Here is a 17,706-nt window from a genome sequence, read left to right on the forward strand (position 1 = left end):
TTATTAATTAACTTATTTTTTTGACAAAGCACGAACATTAAAATTGCTGTTTCATATTTCTTAAAGTTAGGACACACTCTTAAATCTACACAGCTATCAATTTTGTTTATCTATTTATTTGTTTGTTTATCTACTCATTGTTTCATTTATCTTCATCATTATCACTGTTTATTTATTTATTTGTTTGTTCATTTGTTTTTTATTTTTGATCCCTTCGTCTGGCTTAACCAACATTATATCCTGGTTCGAATCCTGCTTGGTTATTTCAGTGTGTGTGTGTGTGTGTGTGTGTGTGTGTGTGTGTGTGGTGACGTGACTGATGGCGGTGGTGGTGGTGGTGTCAAGATAAGATAAACTCAACCGTCACATGAATCAGCGTGCCTCAAAAATGACTATCATCTTTCCCTTCCTTGCTAAGTTCTCTCTAACCATTTCCGTCTACACGCCGCCTTAAAGTCTCTCCCCATTGCAAGAACCGTGAAGCGTCTTTTGTGGTTCATGTGTCAGTCAAACAGCGCATCACGACTTTTTTGTTCTTTATTCTCTATTACATAATGAGTAGTTGGACCAAATGGCTTTGTGACGCGTGGAAACTAGAATACACACATGGAACTGTATTGTGAAACGAGTAAATTAGCAGTTTCAATCAATATTCCTTTCCTCGACCACCCCCTCCCCTTTCCTTAACCTATTTGATTAAGATAACCTAACCTAACATTTCGTAGCCTCCTAACCATGGGGGCTTCATCAAGAATAGAATGTTTCAAGTGTTTCAAATGCTCCCGGTGTATTGGTTGAAACGGCAACACAACCCTGAAATGTTTTTGTTCTTTCACCGGTATCTGTTTTCAGGAGCCACGGGAAAGATTCGTCAAGTCATGGCTGTTTTCCCCATCACTACCAACGAATCTGTACAAAGCTATCAGTAGAATGATTAAAAACACCCTTAAAGACTCCCATACGTTCCACCTGAGCCTGTTAAGAGTAGAGCTCATGCACTGGAGTGTTTGGGAATGCTCATCACCGAGGTACAGGATTATAGGCGTGCATTGAGTGGAGTGATGTTACAAGAAGTCGAGGCTTTATCATTTAGGTAATTTCCACTCGTGACGTAAACTTCACCACTGATATAAGAGGTATTTTCTCTTATCATTCTTACTTTTCCTTATTCTCTGACGAGCTTATTCTACTTTTGTCCCTTTTTTTTTTTTTGCCTCCATTCGAGTTTATCTTTGTTACCCCACCCATCATGACATTGCAGATCCGTTTTCTTTTTAATTTTCCTTCTAACCAAGTAATATCCGCCCTTGTTATCACTGGTGGGTAGTTTTCATGGGTCTCCGGGTCAGCTATATATGGTCCGGGCTCTGCTACAATCACGGTGCTTAAGATAGAGACATATTGGTTGTGGAGGCTTGAAGAAATATTCCTTTGTAACCTGACGAGAGTTTGGTTATCCAGTAGAAGGCACCGAATTTTCATCTGCTTCAGGGGTTCATTGCTTCAGTCCTTGCCCACCAGTGTGTCTCGCTTGGCTGAATGCTTATCTGGACGTTTCTAAGATGCTTCAAACGGGGCTGACAAGAAGTTTAAGATCCGTATTCTGAAACGCTCTGCTCTCTTACCACAACTATTTACAAAGGCCACGTACTTGATTAGCCGGATTTTCAAGAGTGTTTCTCCGGTTCATAAAGAAGAAATCTTGTTAATTTGTCACCAAACCATAAAGAAAGTAAGAAAAACCATGTCTTCTCAACTCAAGTCTTTGGAAAGTAGGCGAGGTGCGACGCAGAAGTGTACCAGAATAAGTCCTGTGGGAGGCGATCAGTGAAGGCAAATCTTGTTCATGTTGGCTCCTATATCCAGCTGAGGCGAGAGGCGGCCTGGCGGTGGTAGTCCTGGTGGGGTGCTGGGGGCGGCACACCCCTGGATCTGCCCTGCCACACTCTGGGCTGCATCTTGTTCCATTCCAGAGACTCCGAAGTGAAGTAGTCCGGGTCGTTCTTTATGTAGTTGTACCATAGCTTGTTCTCACCGCCGGGTGGTCGTGGCCTGATTTGACTAACCATGGACGAACTGCGCTGCACAGCATAAGATGGTCCCCTATCGAGATCAGGGGCGTAGGAGTATCGAGTCCTTGGCATTCCTTGAGCATTTGAGGGCCTCCGCTGCATTTCTTGAGAATAGGATGGTCTACGTGGAAGATCCTGTACGTAGGAGGACTGACGGGAGGGGAGGACACTTGGCGGTCTGTACTGGGTAATAGAGGGGCGTCTGGACAGATCTGGAGGCGGTACATGGAGCATGGACAGGTCAGTGAGTGGGTCTGGGGTGAAGTCTTCCAGTGCAGGGTTGGTGTGGTAGCCAGGGTAGTTACTCTCCCACGGGTTGTCAGGAGCGAGGCCAACGGGGGTCTGTGGCTCCGGGTCATTGTAGCGGACGTAGGAGTGGGACTGCGGCACCTGGAGGAGGAGACGAGTGACTGGTATCAAAGGAGTGTTGCGTTTTGATGCGCTAAGGATGCAGGACAAGACAGAAATAGTGCATGAAGGGTGGAAGAGAGAAAGTCAGCGGAAGAACTTTTTAATGTAGGAAGGGAAAGCTGGCCAAGGCAACATAAAACGAAAAAATAAAGCTCCACTTAGTTGCCAGTCCCCTTGCAGGTCAGGGAGAGATGCAAGGGAGAGATAGCCCCCCCCCAAAAAAAAAAAAAAAAAAGATAAATGTCTTGAAACCTCACTATTAAATTAAGTTAAGTCATAGAAAGCTGGGAATACAGAAGCAGGCAGGGAGTTTCAGAGTTTACCAGAGAAAGGTATGAATGATTGAGAGTACTGGTTAACTCACGCATCAGAGAGTTGGGCAGAATAGAGACTTAATTAGAAGGAGCAGAATGAAAAGACAAGAAACAGTATCAAGGAAGCGCCGATATAAATACCAAGCTTCCCTGGCCTGAGTATTACCAAGGTGTGTTCATTGGTGACTTTTCCGTGAGTTTGTATAGCCTTATATTCTGAACACCTCTGCGCTGCACCCCCACTACTTTCAAGAGCCTCAATCAAAGCTATACGATTATTTTTTTTAAGCGTGTGTTTGTGATTCTAGTGACAGATTAACAAGGCTTTTACATTATTAGAAGGAGAAACAGTCTTGAGAACACGACTATTCATCTCTGTGGCCTTTGAAAATAATGGTGATAAGAGAACAGGGCGATTCTAAATACTGGGTTTTGTGAGATGCTACTGCTACTACTACTACTACTACTACTACTACTACTACTACTACTACTACTACTACTACTACTACTACTACTACTACTACTACTACTACTACTACTACTACTACTACTACTACTACTACTACTACTACTACTACTACTACTACTACAACTACTACTACTACTACTCTCTCTCTCTCTCTCTCTCTCTCTCTCTCTCTCTCTCTCTCTCTCTCTCTCTCTCTCTCTCTCTCTTACCCAATGCTATTAAATCATTCTAAAAGTATTTGGACACACGATACCAGAGGAGGAGGAGCATGAGGAGGAGGAGGAGGAATGGGAGATAAGTGAAGGGGGAGTGGAAGAAGATAAGATGAGCAAGAATTTGAGAGAGAGAGAGAGAGAGAGAGAGAGAGAGAGAGAGAGAGAGAGAGAGAGAGAGAGAGACTAACATTTTACTCCTTCGTGCAAACCTGATGGCTTTCTTAAAACTTCTCTCCATGGCCCATGTTTTGAAACACTTCCGCTCTACACCTTCACCATTTTTAAAAGCCTCTAGTTCAGTGGTTCTTAACCTGGGGCACCTGTACCCCCAAGGGGTATGAAACCTAGGGGTACGAGACATGGTAGCCAGTGCAATGGTACCGTATATTTACCATGAGAAAGCAAAACATATATTTCGACACTTTTCATTTGAAATAAAAACAAAAGGTGCCTTTGTTCAGTAATTGAAAAATGTAATAATTTTTCAGCAAAGTTTTTATCACTAATTTTTTTATCACTACGATAAATTTTTCTCAGATATCAAGGGGTCCGGGCACTGAAAAAGGTTAACAACCACTGCTCTAGTTGAAGTGACACTGGTTTTTTAATGAAGGGTGTTTCTGTAATTCTAGTGACAGGTTCTATTTTCAAAGGGTTCTAGTTGAAGTGACACTGGTTTTTAAGGGTTTCTTTAATTCTAATGACACGTTAACAAGTTTTCTGCATTATTAACAGGACAAATAGTCTTTAGAACTCGGCAACTCGTTTCTGTGTTCTTTTTTTAAATAGTCGTGGTTAGAGAGGAAAGCGTTTCTCATTATGGCGCTATGTTCGAAGATACTACTTACTGTTCCCCCGAAGAGCCGAGACTTTGCTAGACTCTTCTTCAGCGACCTATCAGCGGCAATCTTCGTAATGCACACGGACAGGAAGGCAACAAACACCACCCCTCCGAGTACAGAGATGGTGATGATGATTGCCAGGTATTCAGTCTCCATTGTCCTTCACTTTCTCTCTCTTTTTCTCCCTTTCTTCTGCCCTCCAGCGGTGTTTGGCGTCCACTGAGTCCTGGTGGAAGGGTGGAAGGAGGTGGAGCAGTTAGTGGTGCTGAGTTTGAGTCAAGGATCTGTTGGATATTGAAGGATTAGAATTGCAGAGTGTTTTTTTTCAATGTAGTGAGTGTTTGTTTAGTTTGGTTTGGTTGTGTGTGGTATTCTCTCTCTCTCTCTCTCTCTCTCTCTCTCTCTCTCTCTCTCTCTCTCTCTCTCTCTCTCTCTCTCTCTCTCTCTCTCTCTCTCTCTCTCTCTCTCAGTCTAATAAGAGATAAGAGAGGAAAGCTGAAGGAAGGGACAGGAAGATAAGGAAAGAAGGAGGAAAAAGCAATCTATAAATAAGAGAAGAGGGAAGAAGGAAAGAGAAATGTGTCACCGCAGAATGGTAATGAATTAATGAATAGTGGAATGACTGAATAACTTAAATGATTAACGAGAAAAATAATTAATGATGGAATGGAGAGAGGAAGGGAGAGAGGGAAGGAGGAAGAAAGGAATAGAAGAAACGAAATAGTGAATGTAGGAAGGAAAAAGGGGAGGAATGATGTAAGGAAGGAAAGAAAGGAAGACTAAAAAGGAAAAGAAATATAGAGCTTTAGGAAATATAAAGTGAATAAAGGCAATTAAGAAAAGCAGTGGAATGAAATTAAGAAAAAGAAGAAACAAGAACATATACCAGTGTGTGGACAAAAAAAAAAAAAAAAAAAAAAAATGTTAAGAAGAAAAATACATAAAGGCAAAGATGGAAATATAACAAAACAACAACAACAAAAAACAAAAAAAACAAGCATCACTTACCTTCAAAATCACCGAATCTTTCTACAAAAACACTCACACACACAAAAAAAAAAAATAAATAAATGATAATAATAATAATAAAAAAAAAAAAAAAAATCCAGATGACGTTATTTTACCTTTCCTTCCTTCCTTCCTTCTTTCCTCTCTAGAAACACATCATTCACAATTTTCCTCCTTTATACATTACTCCCTCCGTCTCACACACTCACCTTCTTTTTCTATCTCTCCCTCTTTCTCTCCCTTCCTCACAGCATCATCACATACTCTCAAATCCTCATCTCTCGGCACAGTTTCGAGGCACAGCTAACATTTTCACTAACACCTGAGCTTGGTACGAGACCCGCCCGTGTTTTGCATCTAGATAGCAGTATTGAGTCCACTACCTGTCTTATCTCAAGTGGAAGCGTCCCTCAGATAACACAGTGCTAACCCACGTGATGGTGTATAGGTGGGAAATGGTGGTATTGCAGGTGTATTGTCGCTCCTATTGTTGTTCAGGTGATGGGTGGATGTTGCGGTATTACCAGTGGGGTGTATCTGTGATTATGGAGGAAAAATGATCTGATTGTGGCGTGTGTGTTTGTGTTCTATCTTCCTACGAGGGGTGGTGGTGGTGGTGTGGCATGGTCTCTCTCTCTCTCTCTCTCTCTCTCTCTCTCTCTCTCTCTCTCTCTCTCTCTCTCTCTCTCTCTCTCTCTCTCTCTCTCTCTCTCTCTCTCTCTCTCTCACCGGTAGATCAGTGGTTAGAGCGCTGGCTTCACAAGCCAGAGGACCGGGGTTCGATTCCCCGGCCGGGTGGAGATATTTGGTGTGTCTCCTTTCACGTGTAGGTGCTGTTCACCTAGCAGTGAGTAGGTACGGGATGTAAATCGAGGAGTTGTGACCTTGTTGTCCCGGTGTGTGTGTGCCTGGTCTCAGGCCTATCCCAAGATCGGAAATAATGAGCTCTGAGCTCGTTCCGTAGGGTAACGTCTGGCTGTCTCGTCAGAGACTGCAGCAGATCAAACAGTGAAACACACACACACACACACACGCACACACAGCACGCTCGACTCACAATCGAGAGGGCCGGGTTCGAGTCCCTGTTCACCTAGCAGTAAATAGGTACGGGATGTAACTCGAGGGGTTGTGGCCTCGCTTTCTCGGTGTGTGTTGTGTGTTGATGTGGTCTCAGTCCTACCTGAAGATCGGTCTATGAGCTCTGAGCTCGCTCCGTAATGGGGAAGACTGGCTGGGTGACCAGCAGACGACCAAAGTGAATTACACACACTCTCTCTCTCTCTCTCTCTCTCTCTCTCTCTCTCTCTCTCTCTCTCTCGTTAATATTTAAGTTATCCATAATGAAACTCTGTGATTTATCGTTTTCTCTGTATTTGTCGAAGAAAGCTTGATAGATTTACTAGATTTTAGTGGATACTTATTCAAACGCTTCCATGTGTTTGATATATGCGACAGATTCTTACCATTATGCTGCTAAGTTACTATTTGATTAGTTAGTTGGGTCAGTTTGTAGTTTCAGCCAACCATGGAGTCTGTGATGTGACTCGTGTCTTTCTGGTGAGGAGTGCAGTGAAATGATTGATGGTGTCTCATTTCCGGCGCAGATGAATATTTTTTTTAGTTATGCCTGCCTCTCATTCTCTGTGGGACCTGTGGGACATCGGGGTCTTTGGGGGGGAGCACTAAATCAAGTAGCGTGCAAAAGAGGTCGGAAATCAACAAAATCATAAAAAAAGATAAATAAAATAAAATAAGCTCTGAAAACACTGATGGGTGAGGCAGCGGCTAAAAGTTGCAGCGCCAGCCGTTGGTTTGTTTACTTTGAGCAGCGTTGCCAGCTGTCCGCTACGTTTCTGGAGGTGATGATTCGCTACGTTTCAGGCTGATATGTCAAGTGTGGTTATTCTTGTATCTAAAATATACGTTTTAAGATAGCTGTTCATTGATTCCTTTCAAAGTTTTTGTTCCTTCAATTGTTTCGTGAAGATTGTTTGAATAATGATAGTTGAAGTTGTTCTTGTGTTTAAAATCTACGTTTAAAAATTGCGGTTCATAGATGTTGCTTGTGTCCGTGCGTGTTTTCTCTTCACATCAGAATGGCTGCTTTGTGTGCTGGATGTTTCCCAGACTACTGGAAGTCCACCAAGGATATCTATCTGGACAACAAAGCTGCAGTGCAGTTTTTAAGAAGGCACTGTGTCCTTCCTCCATAAGTACAGTGCCCTTACTGTGAAGTTCATTGTACTTTTAGGGAAGACCGGTATTCTTGGCAATGTGGTCGGTGGATCACAACGGCCCAGAAAAAAGAAAAGAAAACAGTGCACATTTACCACTTCAGACTACAAAGGCACGTTTTTCGATGGAACTCACCAGACACTGTCAGAGATAGTGTGTTTTGTCAACCACTGGCTTTAAAAAGAATGGAATCAAGACACTGTTTTTGAGTGTTCAAACTGGGCTATTCATGTCAGTGTCGACTGACGTAGTTTTTATTCTGAAATTACAGAGTAGTGGTTTGACGATCAGAATTAAATATACTGATAGTGAGGGGATTTAGGTGGAGATTAACGAAACTTTATTTACTAAGCGAAAGTACGATGGCGGTCGCATGTCGATACAGCTGTGTGCATTGAGCGAGTGTCTAAAAAGTGTTTTATTGTGCCCTTCAATGGAAAAAAACAGGAGTGCAGGAAGGCTGATACCTGTCATAGAAAGGTACATCCGGCCTGGTAGTGTCATTTACAGTAACTCGTGGTGTGCGTATAACAAACTGTCTGACGAAGGTTATAGCAGTACATGATTAACCACAAACAACACTTTATTGATCCTGACAACCCCAATATTTACACTCAAAACATCGAGCGCCTGAGGTTGGTTATTGTGATACTAACCAAACCCAACGTAATGACCTTCTAGCCGGGAGGTCTGCGCCCCACAGGACCCCATAAAATATATCAACTAAATTAAACATGATAGTCTTCTAGCTGGAAAGAGGGGGGGGGGCGATGCGCCTGTCCTGGACCTCTACAAAGCTTACTAACCAAACCAAACATTATAACCTCGATTCAATCCTTGTCACAAAATCGTTCGTTGGATGAAATTGCAAATTGACCGTTAGTTAGTTAGTTAGTTAGTTAGTTAGTTAGTTAGTTAGTTAGTTAGTTAGTTAGTTAATTAGTTAGTCAGATTTTAATTCGCTAGTTAGTTTGTTTGTCAGCAAGTCAGTCAATTAATTAGTTAACAGATATAGTTAGTCATTCAGTTAACTTTCGAGTGTATGGATAGATTTCGAAAGATCTCACGGCTTCATATATCAGTGTTCATATTCAGGAAGAGGAACAGTGCGTGGCATGAAGCAAACCTTATCTAACTCATGGTGTAAATAAAAAAAAAAAAAAAAACCGTGTAATTATATGCATTCCTTCCTTACTCTCTTTCACACACACACACACACACACACACACACACACACACACACACACACACACACACACACACACACATGGGAATTTCATTATCTGTGTGGTGTATACAGTAGGTGAAGGAGAGACGAATGGGTGACGAGGCAGCCTGGTGAGTGTGGCCTCGCCATTCCTGCCTGAGTGAGCGCGCTGGTAGGTGCGAGGTAACGCGGGAGGGAGGGGTGCTGGTAACTTCGGGCTCCTCTTATAGGTATTAGAGGAGCGGCGAGTAGAGAAATGAGTAGGTAGTAGGTAATGAAGGAGTGTGTGGTGTGACTGTTGTACGATTAAGACATTTATTTAGCTTTTAATATGATGGTTCTTTTCTTTTCTTTTTCTTTTTTTGGTTTAGTGTGTAATGGTCAATGTTTTTTTTCATAGTTTCTGAGAGTAACTAGTGTTTTTATAAGTGATAGTTCTGGTTTTTGTTTTGTTAGTTTTCTGAATAGTTTTGCTTTTGACAGGAAAGTTGATTGGTTTGTGACTGAGAACACTTACTTCTTTTTTTCTGTTGAGGTGTTGGAGGGAGAAACTTCTTTTTTTTTATTATTTATTCTATCTGACGAAGGATTTTTTTCCTTTGTTATTTTGACAGGGAAATTAATATTTGTGACTTGCAAATTCTTTTTTTATTTTTATTTTTTTATTTTTATCCGAAACTCTCTAAACTTATTTTTTAACTTTGAAATTTAGTGTATGTGTTTTTATATCTATATATTTCTTTCATTACTTTTATTTTGGAAAGCAAGTTTATACCTTTAATTTCTTTATTTCGTGGGAAACTTACCCTGTAGAAAAAAAAAAATGTCTGCTAATAAACCTTTTTCCCTCATCACATTCGCTGCAGAGAAGAAATGGCTGCCAATCTTCGTGCTCGGGGTGTGGGTGGCTTTGGCTTCGGCAGGATGTGGCTGGCGGCTTCGGGGCGCGTGACGTCCTGCATTGGGGGAAGTCGCTGCCACAAACAAGGATCAGGACAAGGAGCAGTGTTTGGATCTCGTCCCTTCATGCGAAACCTCACCACTACTTCGAAAGACACCAAGATTGGCATCATTGGCATCGGTCAAGTTGGTCTGTAGTAGTAGTAGTAGTTGTTGTTGTTGTAGTGGTAGTAGTCGTATCTTGAAAATTTTTTTCTTAAATCACTTAATCAAAGACAGGGCGGAAATACAGAAGCAGTCAGGGAGTTCCATAGTTTACGTGTATGAATGAAAGATTGAGAATACTGGTTATTGTTTGCATCAGGGAGGTGGACAGAATACGTGCCAAGTTACACTAAGTATGTGAAAAGTGCTTGCCGCGTTACATTAAATCTGCGGAAACGCCCCGTCACATTTGATTTAGTCTACGTAGAATGACGGCCACCTTTGCTAACCTAACTGAACCTAACACATCTTACGTAAGACAAACTAATTTCACCACATTTCACTAATACATGTAGAATGATTATCCCTTTTCTAAACCTAACCTAACCTAACCTAACCTAACCTTAGCCAAACAAACTAAACCAGACAATTTGCAAGTCAGAGAAAAAATGGTTCGTAGTTTCCTCGTAACCTAAATTGACCTTAACTAATCTAACCTTAACTTAACTTTAACGTAACCTAACTTTAGCCTAACCTAGCATAAGTTAACTAAACGAACCTAACTTCACATCACATTAAATCAACTTAGAATGACTGGCACTTCTCCCAACATAACTTAACCTAACATGACCTGACTTAGATAGATTGACCCCTTGAGTGCCACGTTTTCAAATTCCTTCTGATTACTATTTAGCGACTTTTATACAGCTTCAGAAACATATGTAGGAATTAGAATAGTAAAGACTCTGGCCCTTAGTCCTTTGACCTACATAGACCCATTGTAATGCAAATAAAACTGTCTAATCATACCCAAAATATCAAAGTAAGGAAGGGTTTGATAAGTAAGTTCCCTCAGATAACTTTTAAGTCAGCATAGAAAGATCACCAATTTTCTTAACCTAACCTAACCTAACCTAACCTAAGCCAGACTAACACTACTTCTCCAGGGGCGGCAGTGGCGGGGAACCTCCTGAAGAATGGGTACCAGGTGACGGCAATCAGTGACCCGGAGACCTCTAGAATGGCCCACCTGCCGTCCTCCATCCCCCGCTGCTCCTCCCCCGCTGAGGTGCTGAGTCTCTCCGATGTGGTGCTGACCTGTGAGTGCTGAGTAATGAGTTTATTTTTGGAGTTGATATAGATTTTTCTCTTATTTTTTATTCTTTGTCTCTTTATTTTTTCTTTCTGTTTAGTACTATTATTGCTACTACTACTACTACTACTACTACTACTACTACTACTACTACTACTGCAGGTCTGCCTAAGCCTACTCACGTGAAGACGGTAGCGGAGAGCAGTGACGGCCTACTTGCAAACTTCACAGCTGGCAAAATATGGGTGGATCATTCTACTACCGAATATGAACAAACTATCGTACGTACACACACACACACACACACACACACACACACACACACACACACACACACACGAACCTACTTACTGTACTTTCATCCAGAACTACATCCATAAATTTATCTAATCTTCCTTAAAATCTCCCTAATGACTTAATACTAACAACCTACCTCCTTCTCACTGCCGAAAGGTTGGGTCTCTTTCTATCTTTTATCGCTATTTTCATGCTAACTGCTCTACTGATTTCGTTAACTGCATGCCTCCTCTCCTACTGTGGCCTCGCTGCACAAGGCTTTCTTCTTTATCTCATCCCCTATTCTGTCCAACTCCCTAATGCAAGAGTTAACCAGTACTCTCAATCATTCATGCCTTTCTCTGGTAAACTCTGGAACTCCCTGCCTGCGTCTGTATTTCCAACTTCCTATAACTTGACTTCATTCAAGAGGAAGGTTTCAAGATACTTCTCCTTTTCCTTTAGCTAATTCTATCGGCTCTGTAAGGAGACTGGCACCTGAGTGGGTCTTTTTTGTTTATATTTTTGTTGCTCTTGGCCAGTCCTCCTCTCTTACATAAAACCGAACCTGATCAGTAAGACTATTTCACTCATCCAACACTCTGTGCTACAAAACCTTTTTATCTCTTGCTCAAATTTAACTTTATCAAAACTGAACTCATTATTTCTCACTCTATGATAACGATAAAAAAAAGAAAAGAAAAGAGTGGTCATATGTATATACTCTCATGTCTTCCTTCTGCTGCGCCGCCTACAGGAGTACATGAAGGAGGTGGAGGGCAAGGGCGGCTACATGGTGGAGTCGCCCATCACAGGAGGCCTCGATGCGCTGAGAAAGGGACAAATGGTGGCGTACGTGGGAGGAAGGAAGGATGTGACTGATGCTATTATGCCGATACTGGAGGTTAGCTGGTGGTGGTGGTGGTGGTAGTGGTGGTGGTGGTGATAAGTGGGGATTTTCATGTGTTTTTTTCTCTCTTTTCGTTTTTTTCTAACTTTCTTTGCATACACGAAAGTAAACACGAGGAAGGAAGGGAAAAAGAAGAGAAAGAGAGCTAGGGATTCTACTGATGGTGTGATGATTGTTGTAGTAGTAATAGTTGTTGTTATTGTTGTTGTTGTAGTAGTAGTAGTAGTAGTAGTAGTAGTAGTAGTAGTAGTAGTAGTAGTAGTAGTAGTAGAAGTAATAGTTCTTTAACATTAAAAAAAAAAAACATATTTAGAAAGAGGATAAGAAATAATACATGAAAAATTAGTAAACATAAACATAATCTTTAAAAACAATCAATTTACATACAACAAAACACAAACCACAAAAAAAAAAATATCATCTACCTCCTTCACCCTCTCCTTCACCGCCTCCTTCACCGCCTCCTTCACCGCCTCCTTCACCCTCTTCTTCAGGCTTCCTACATGACGGTGTTCTACGTGGGTCCTACTGTGGGCACCGCTATGGTCATCAAAGTGGTGTCCAACATGCTGTGCTGTGTCCATGTGGTCGCCATGGGAGAGGCCCTTATGCTGGGTGAGTGGGTGAGTGGGTGAGTGAGTAGGTAGGTGAATGAGTGGGTGGGTAGGTGGATGGGTGAGTGGGTGAGTGAGTGGGTGAGTAGTAGGGTGGGTGAGTGGGTGGATGGGTGAGTGGGTGGGTAGGTGGATGGGTGAGTGGACGGGTGAGTGGGTGGGTAGGTGGACGGGTGAGTGGGTGGGTGAGTGGGTGAGTCGATGGGTGAGTGTGTAAAAGGGTGGGTGAGTAAGTGGATAGGTGAGTAAGTAGATGATTGGATGGGTGAGTATATGGGATGGGGTGGGTGGATATTTGGATGAGTGGGTGTATGAGTGAGTGGGTGGATGGATAGGTTAGGTGAGTAAATGGGTGGATGGGTGAGTGGGATGGATGGGTAGGTGGATGGGGAGAAGCCTTCACCACCACTATCCTGTCATTCTTGCCTCATAAATTATCAAGCCATTTCACTCTATGACTCCAAAAGTTTATTCATTTCTTTACATGTTATTTCCTACACACCACCACCACCACTACCACCACCACCACCACCACCACCACCACCACCACCACCACCACCACCACCACCACCACCACCACCACCACCACCATCACCCTCCCCTCCCCCGAAAAACACAAGGTCATATTTCACATAAGGTTAGTGCTAAGTATTTTTTCATTAGTCTGGGAAATGCGTCCTTATTTTCTCCCACCACCACCACCACCACCACCGCCACCACCACCACCACCACCACCACCTGTCCATCTTCCACGCATCATAGTAATAATGGTGTTGAAAGGAGGTGATGATGAAATGCTGAAAGGGCAGAGAGATAAGGGAACCACATGTTGTATCTCAGTGTGAATGTCATGGAACTTTTAAGATATCCAGGTGAGAGAGAGAGAGAGAGAGAGAGAGAGAGAGAGAGAGAGAGAGAGAGAGAGAGAGAGAGTTTGGTAGGTCATGTTTTGTTATTTATGTTATCGTTTTATTTCACTTTTTTTTCTCTCTCTCTTGATTGTTTTGTTGTTATTGTTGATATTCTTATTATCTACACAGTTTACACATTAGTTTATTTTTTTTTTTTTTTTTTTTATGTACATTTTGCTATTTCACTTCTTTACGTTTTATTGAGTTTCTTTTCTTAGTTCTCACTCTTCTTGTTTCTGTCCACGTTCATTTGCTTTCTTTTTATTATTGCTATTCTTCTATTTCTTCTACTACTTTACTTTCTATTTGTCCTTTTTTCTTTTCTTCTTTTTCCTTATTCATCCTCGTCTTTTTTTTTTTATCCTTCCACTGTTACTTCAACTACTAATACATCTTTGCTCTTCTCCTCCTTTTCCTCCTCCTTCATTTCCTCCTCCTCCTCCTCCTTCTGCTGTTCTTCTGTCTCCTCTTCCTCCTCCTGCACCTTCTCTTCCTTACAACAATTCTACTCATCCACCACCACCATCACTTCCTGCAACCCTCACTCACTCACAAACCAACTCTCCTTCACCGCCTTCTGCAGGAAAGCGCGCTAATATCGACCTCAGGACCTTTTGGGACGGCATCAGGCTAAGTGTCGGGAACAGCTTCGTGTGGGAGACGGCTGCCCCTGTGGTGTTCAACGGGGGAGAGTATGACCCTGGATTCTCTCTCTCCCTGCAGAACAAGGACCTACAGCTGGGATACGATATGGCGAGGAAATTCAAGGTTAGGCTAGGTTAGGTTAGGGTGAGTTGGGTACAGTGAGGAAGACAGGGTTACTGGGAGAGGGAGGGAAGGGGAGTGAGGGTGGGGGTGAGGAAAATTCAAGGTCAGTGGTGTTGGTGCATGGTGGTGACTTGTGATGGATGATAATGCTGGTGTTTTGTTTTTATTTGTGTTTTTGTTTGTGTTTGTTCATTTATTTGTTGTTTTATTTATTTATTTTTTTTTTTTGTGTGTGTGTATTTATTATGTTTTATCCATCTTTATCTTAATTTTCTTTTTGTGTCTATTTTGTTTTATCTTTCTTCTTTTTTTTTCACTTCCTTGTTAACTTTCTCGTAATCTAATTTGACCAGACTCGAATCCCGGTATTTCTTTATTGTTTTCTCTTAAATTTCCATCCATTTATCTATTTTACTAGTCCACTATCTATTTTTACATCTAATTTTCTCAAACTCAAAATAACAAAGACACTACCATTACTATTTCTTTATTCATATTTTTCTCACTTTGCTTCATCTATCTCTTTACTTGTCCTCAATCTATTTTTACACTTAATTTCCTCAATATGAGATCACAAAAAATGACAAAACTACACGAATAACAAGCACACCACCGCTATCATTTCTCTATTTATTTTTATTTATTTCGAATCATCTATCTATTTACTTACTCACTATTCATTTTTACATTTAATTTCTACTAACTCAAATCACAAAAAAAAACGATAAAACTACGCGGATAAGAAGCACATCACTACATACTACTTCTCTATTTCTATTTATTCATTTTCAATCTTCTATCTATTTACTTACTCACTATTCGTCCTTTTTCATCTAATTTCCTCACACTCAAATCACAAATAACGACAACACTGCACAACATAGCAAACTTACCAACACCACCATTACTCTGACTACCACCACCACCACCACTACTATGACCACTACCACCAACTCTTCAGGTACCCATGGCGCTGCACCAACACACACTTAGCACCTACAGGGCGGCAGAGTACCAGTTCGGAGAGGAGGCGGGGTGCTACATCGTTCCTAGGGCCCTTGAGCTTGCCCTGAACGAGTACCTGCAGATCCCGGGCTTCTCCAAGTGGGAATACAACAACGTAGTGGCTGATGGCTCCCTCAATGTCACCCACGAGGCTATTGAGGACCCGAAGAAGGCGAAGGAGTAAGTTGGTTTTGATGGGTTTAGAAGATTTTTTATTTTTACGTTTTTTTTCTTTTCGTGGCGATAAATGTTTGCCTCAGCGTCACTCCAAAAGCTATTGATGACCCGAAGGAGGCGCTGAAGAAGGAGTAAGTTGGTTTTGATGGGTTTAGAAGGTTTTTTTTTGTCATTATTATTATTTTTTTTTTACATTTTTTTTCTTTACACGATGATAAATGTTTGCTTCAGCGTCACTACAGAGGGTACTGAAGACAACAAGAAGGCGCAGTAAAAGGAATAGGTGTGTTTTGATGGTTTTAGAGCAGTGGTTCCTAAACTGTGGGCCATGACTCCCTGGGACGCCATGTGGCAGAATGCAAGGGGTCATAATCTGAGGATATGATGTGTGTATACAACCAATGGAGTTTAGCAGGTAGGCAGCAAGTGGAGGCGACTTACATGTATGAGATCAATAAAATTACAGGATTTGTTAGAGTGGTTTATATACTGACCTAATGAGTGTAGGCCTGTAGGCACTGTAGTCATGGGTTATGCCTAGGAGTGGGCGGTGGGCCATGAACAAGTATCCTGTATGAAAAGTAGGTGACGACCAGAAAAGTTTGGTAACCACTGAGTTAGTTGATCTTTTTTTTTTCGTTTTATTTATTTATTTATTTATTTGTTTCTGTACGTGGTGATCTGCTGCATGTTATAATATTATTGTATTCATATTATGGAGTCCTTTATCTTTTTCTTTTTTCAGTTTTCCTTATTAATTTTCTCCTTCAGTTTTTCAATTTTTTTTCAATAAGTTCATCTATTGCCTTGTTAATCTATCGAATCTATTGTACTTTTATTGTATTTATGTAAACTTTCGTCTATAGTCTGTCTGCTCTGAACTGGCCGCTGGGTCTCGGTCTGAGGATATGGACAATTGGATTACTGTTCAAAATACATCGTAGCTAACTGATGACATAACTCATTTAATATGTATGCTACTTGTTTACCGTTAATCAGCACACTTATCACACTACTGTTTTCCTCAAGACACGACAACAGACATCTTCTTCCCAGACCGAGACCCAGCGGCCAGTTTAGAATAGACAGACAATAGTTTCTCCCACTGGTTTCATCTTCCCCAGGTCAGGTCAGGTGTAGGTGTTGGTTGGAAAGCTTGGCCTTTGTATCGGCGCTTCTCTCATGTTGTTTGTTGTCTTTTTATTCTGCTCTGTCCAACAAGTTCTTCCTCTGACTCTCTCTTCTTCCACATTTCATACACTATTTCCTTCTTCTCTTGTATCTTTAGACTGTCAAAAATAACTGTCCTATATTTTTTTCTTTTATATAAGGTCTCTGCACAGTTATTGTTTTTTTCCTTATTCCTTCATACCCTGGACACCACAACAAACACAATAGCTTCAGTGTTGGGTGAGGGAGACGAGAGGAACGAAAGACACGTGTATTATTAATTCATAAGTGAAAGGGAAAGGTTGGTGGCGTTCCTCAGGGCACGCCTCCCTCAATTACTTTACCGTCACACCTGAACGAGAGGGGCGCCTCCACAGACACACGCCCAACACTGAGTAATAACAAACAGGGCATGTGGTCATAGTGTGGGCGTGGGCGTGGGTGTGGGGCGTGGCTATCTCTCTTTACAAGGCTGGGTAACGGGTATTTGTTTGTTTGTTTGTTTGTTTACTCATTATATCGAAGGTTACTTGTGTAACATAGGAATAAAAGTGTAATTAAGTACGTTGAGATGTACAAGAATTTATCTAGAATGTTATTAATTCAAGGTATTTTGGGAATGAAGTTTGATGGAATGGATACGTTAATACTCGATCAAAAATACTGGCAAACATTCTATTCGATAAGCAAACTGTTATATTTGCAATTTTTTATCTATATATTCAAAACTAATACGGAAATTTAATGCATAGGCTACAAACATAAAAACAATGATACTTGACAGCCAAATCATTGAAATTGTCACTGGAAACACCTCAGAATATATTACCTTTCTTTAAAAGCAGAATTAAGCCCTTCAGTACCAGAACGCATCTTTAACTTAAGTTTTTGTGTACTATTAGACC

The 17,706-nt window shown here is 41.4% G+C and overlaps 2 protein-coding genes and 1 pseudogene across 3 annotated transcripts; 2 read left to right on the plus strand and 1 right to left on the minus strand.

Annotated features, from left to right (window-relative positions):
- Nucleotides 1-519: 519 nt before the first annotated feature.
- Nucleotides 520-5,697, minus strand: LOC123501570. 2 transcript variants are annotated; one of them, XM_045250469.1, is made up of 3 exons: nucleotides 5,541-5,697; nucleotides 4,330-4,549; nucleotides 520-2,462 (listed from the first exon to the last, which is right to left on the minus strand). In XM_045250469.1, the coding sequence occupies exons 2-3, from the start codon at nucleotides 4,477-4,479 to the stop codon at nucleotides 1,857-1,859; spliced, it is 756 nt and encodes a 251-aa protein (XP_045106404.1). In that variant the 5' UTR covers nucleotides 4,480-4,549; nucleotides 5,541-5,697; the 3' UTR covers nucleotides 520-1,856. The 2 variants fall into 2 exon arrangements, with proteins under 2 accessions (XP_045106404.1, XP_045106405.1); XM_045250470.1 differs by having other exon boundaries at nucleotides 4,330-4,607; nucleotides 5,541-5,695.
- Nucleotides 5,698-7,427: 1,730 nt separating this feature from the next.
- Nucleotides 7,428-8,247, plus strand: LOC123501505 (annotated as a pseudogene).
- Nucleotides 8,248-8,941: 694 nt separating this feature from the next.
- Nucleotides 8,942-16,104, plus strand: LOC123501648 (2-(hydroxymethyl)glutarate dehydrogenase-like). The gene is made up of 8 exons (XM_045250599.1): nucleotides 8,942-9,003; nucleotides 9,640-9,863; nucleotides 10,825-10,977; nucleotides 11,133-11,251; nucleotides 12,004-12,150; nucleotides 12,651-12,771; nucleotides 14,265-14,449; nucleotides 15,411-16,104. Exons 2-8 carry the CDS (start codon nucleotides 9,647-9,649, stop codon nucleotides 15,636-15,638), a joined length of 1,170 nt encoding a protein of 389 aa, XP_045106534.1. The 5' UTR covers nucleotides 8,942-9,003; nucleotides 9,640-9,646; the 3' UTR covers nucleotides 15,639-16,104.
- The last annotated feature ends 1,602 nt before the right edge of the window (nucleotides 16,105-17,706 follow it).

This window comes from Portunus trituberculatus, chromosome 9, assembly GCF_017591435.1.
Source record: "Portunus trituberculatus isolate SZX2019 chromosome 9, ASM1759143v1, whole genome shotgun sequence".
Lineage (NCBI taxonomy): Eukaryota > Metazoa > Arthropoda > Malacostraca > Decapoda > Portunidae > Portunus > Portunus trituberculatus.

Coding starts and splice junctions, on each gene's coding strand:
- LOC123501570 (XM_045250469.1), bottom strand. CDS start 4,479: ATGGAGACTGAATACCTGGCAATCATCATCACCATCTCTGTACTCGGA. Junction 2,463..4,329: donor CTCGGCTCTTCGGGGGAACA/GTAAGTAGTATC, acceptor CTCCTCCTCCAG/GTGCCGCAGTCCCACTCCTA.
- LOC123501648 (XM_045250599.1), top strand. CDS start 9,647: ATGGCTGCCAATCTTCGTGCTCGGGGTGTGGGTGGCTTTGGCTTCGGC. Junction 10,978..11,132: donor CTCCGATGTGGTGCTGACCT/GTGAGTGCTGAG, acceptor CTACTACTGCAG/GTCTGCCTAAGCCTACTCAC. Junction 12,151..12,650: donor CTATTATGCCGATACTGGAG/GTTAGCTGGTGG, acceptor CCTCTTCTTCAG/GCTTCCTACATGACGGTGTT.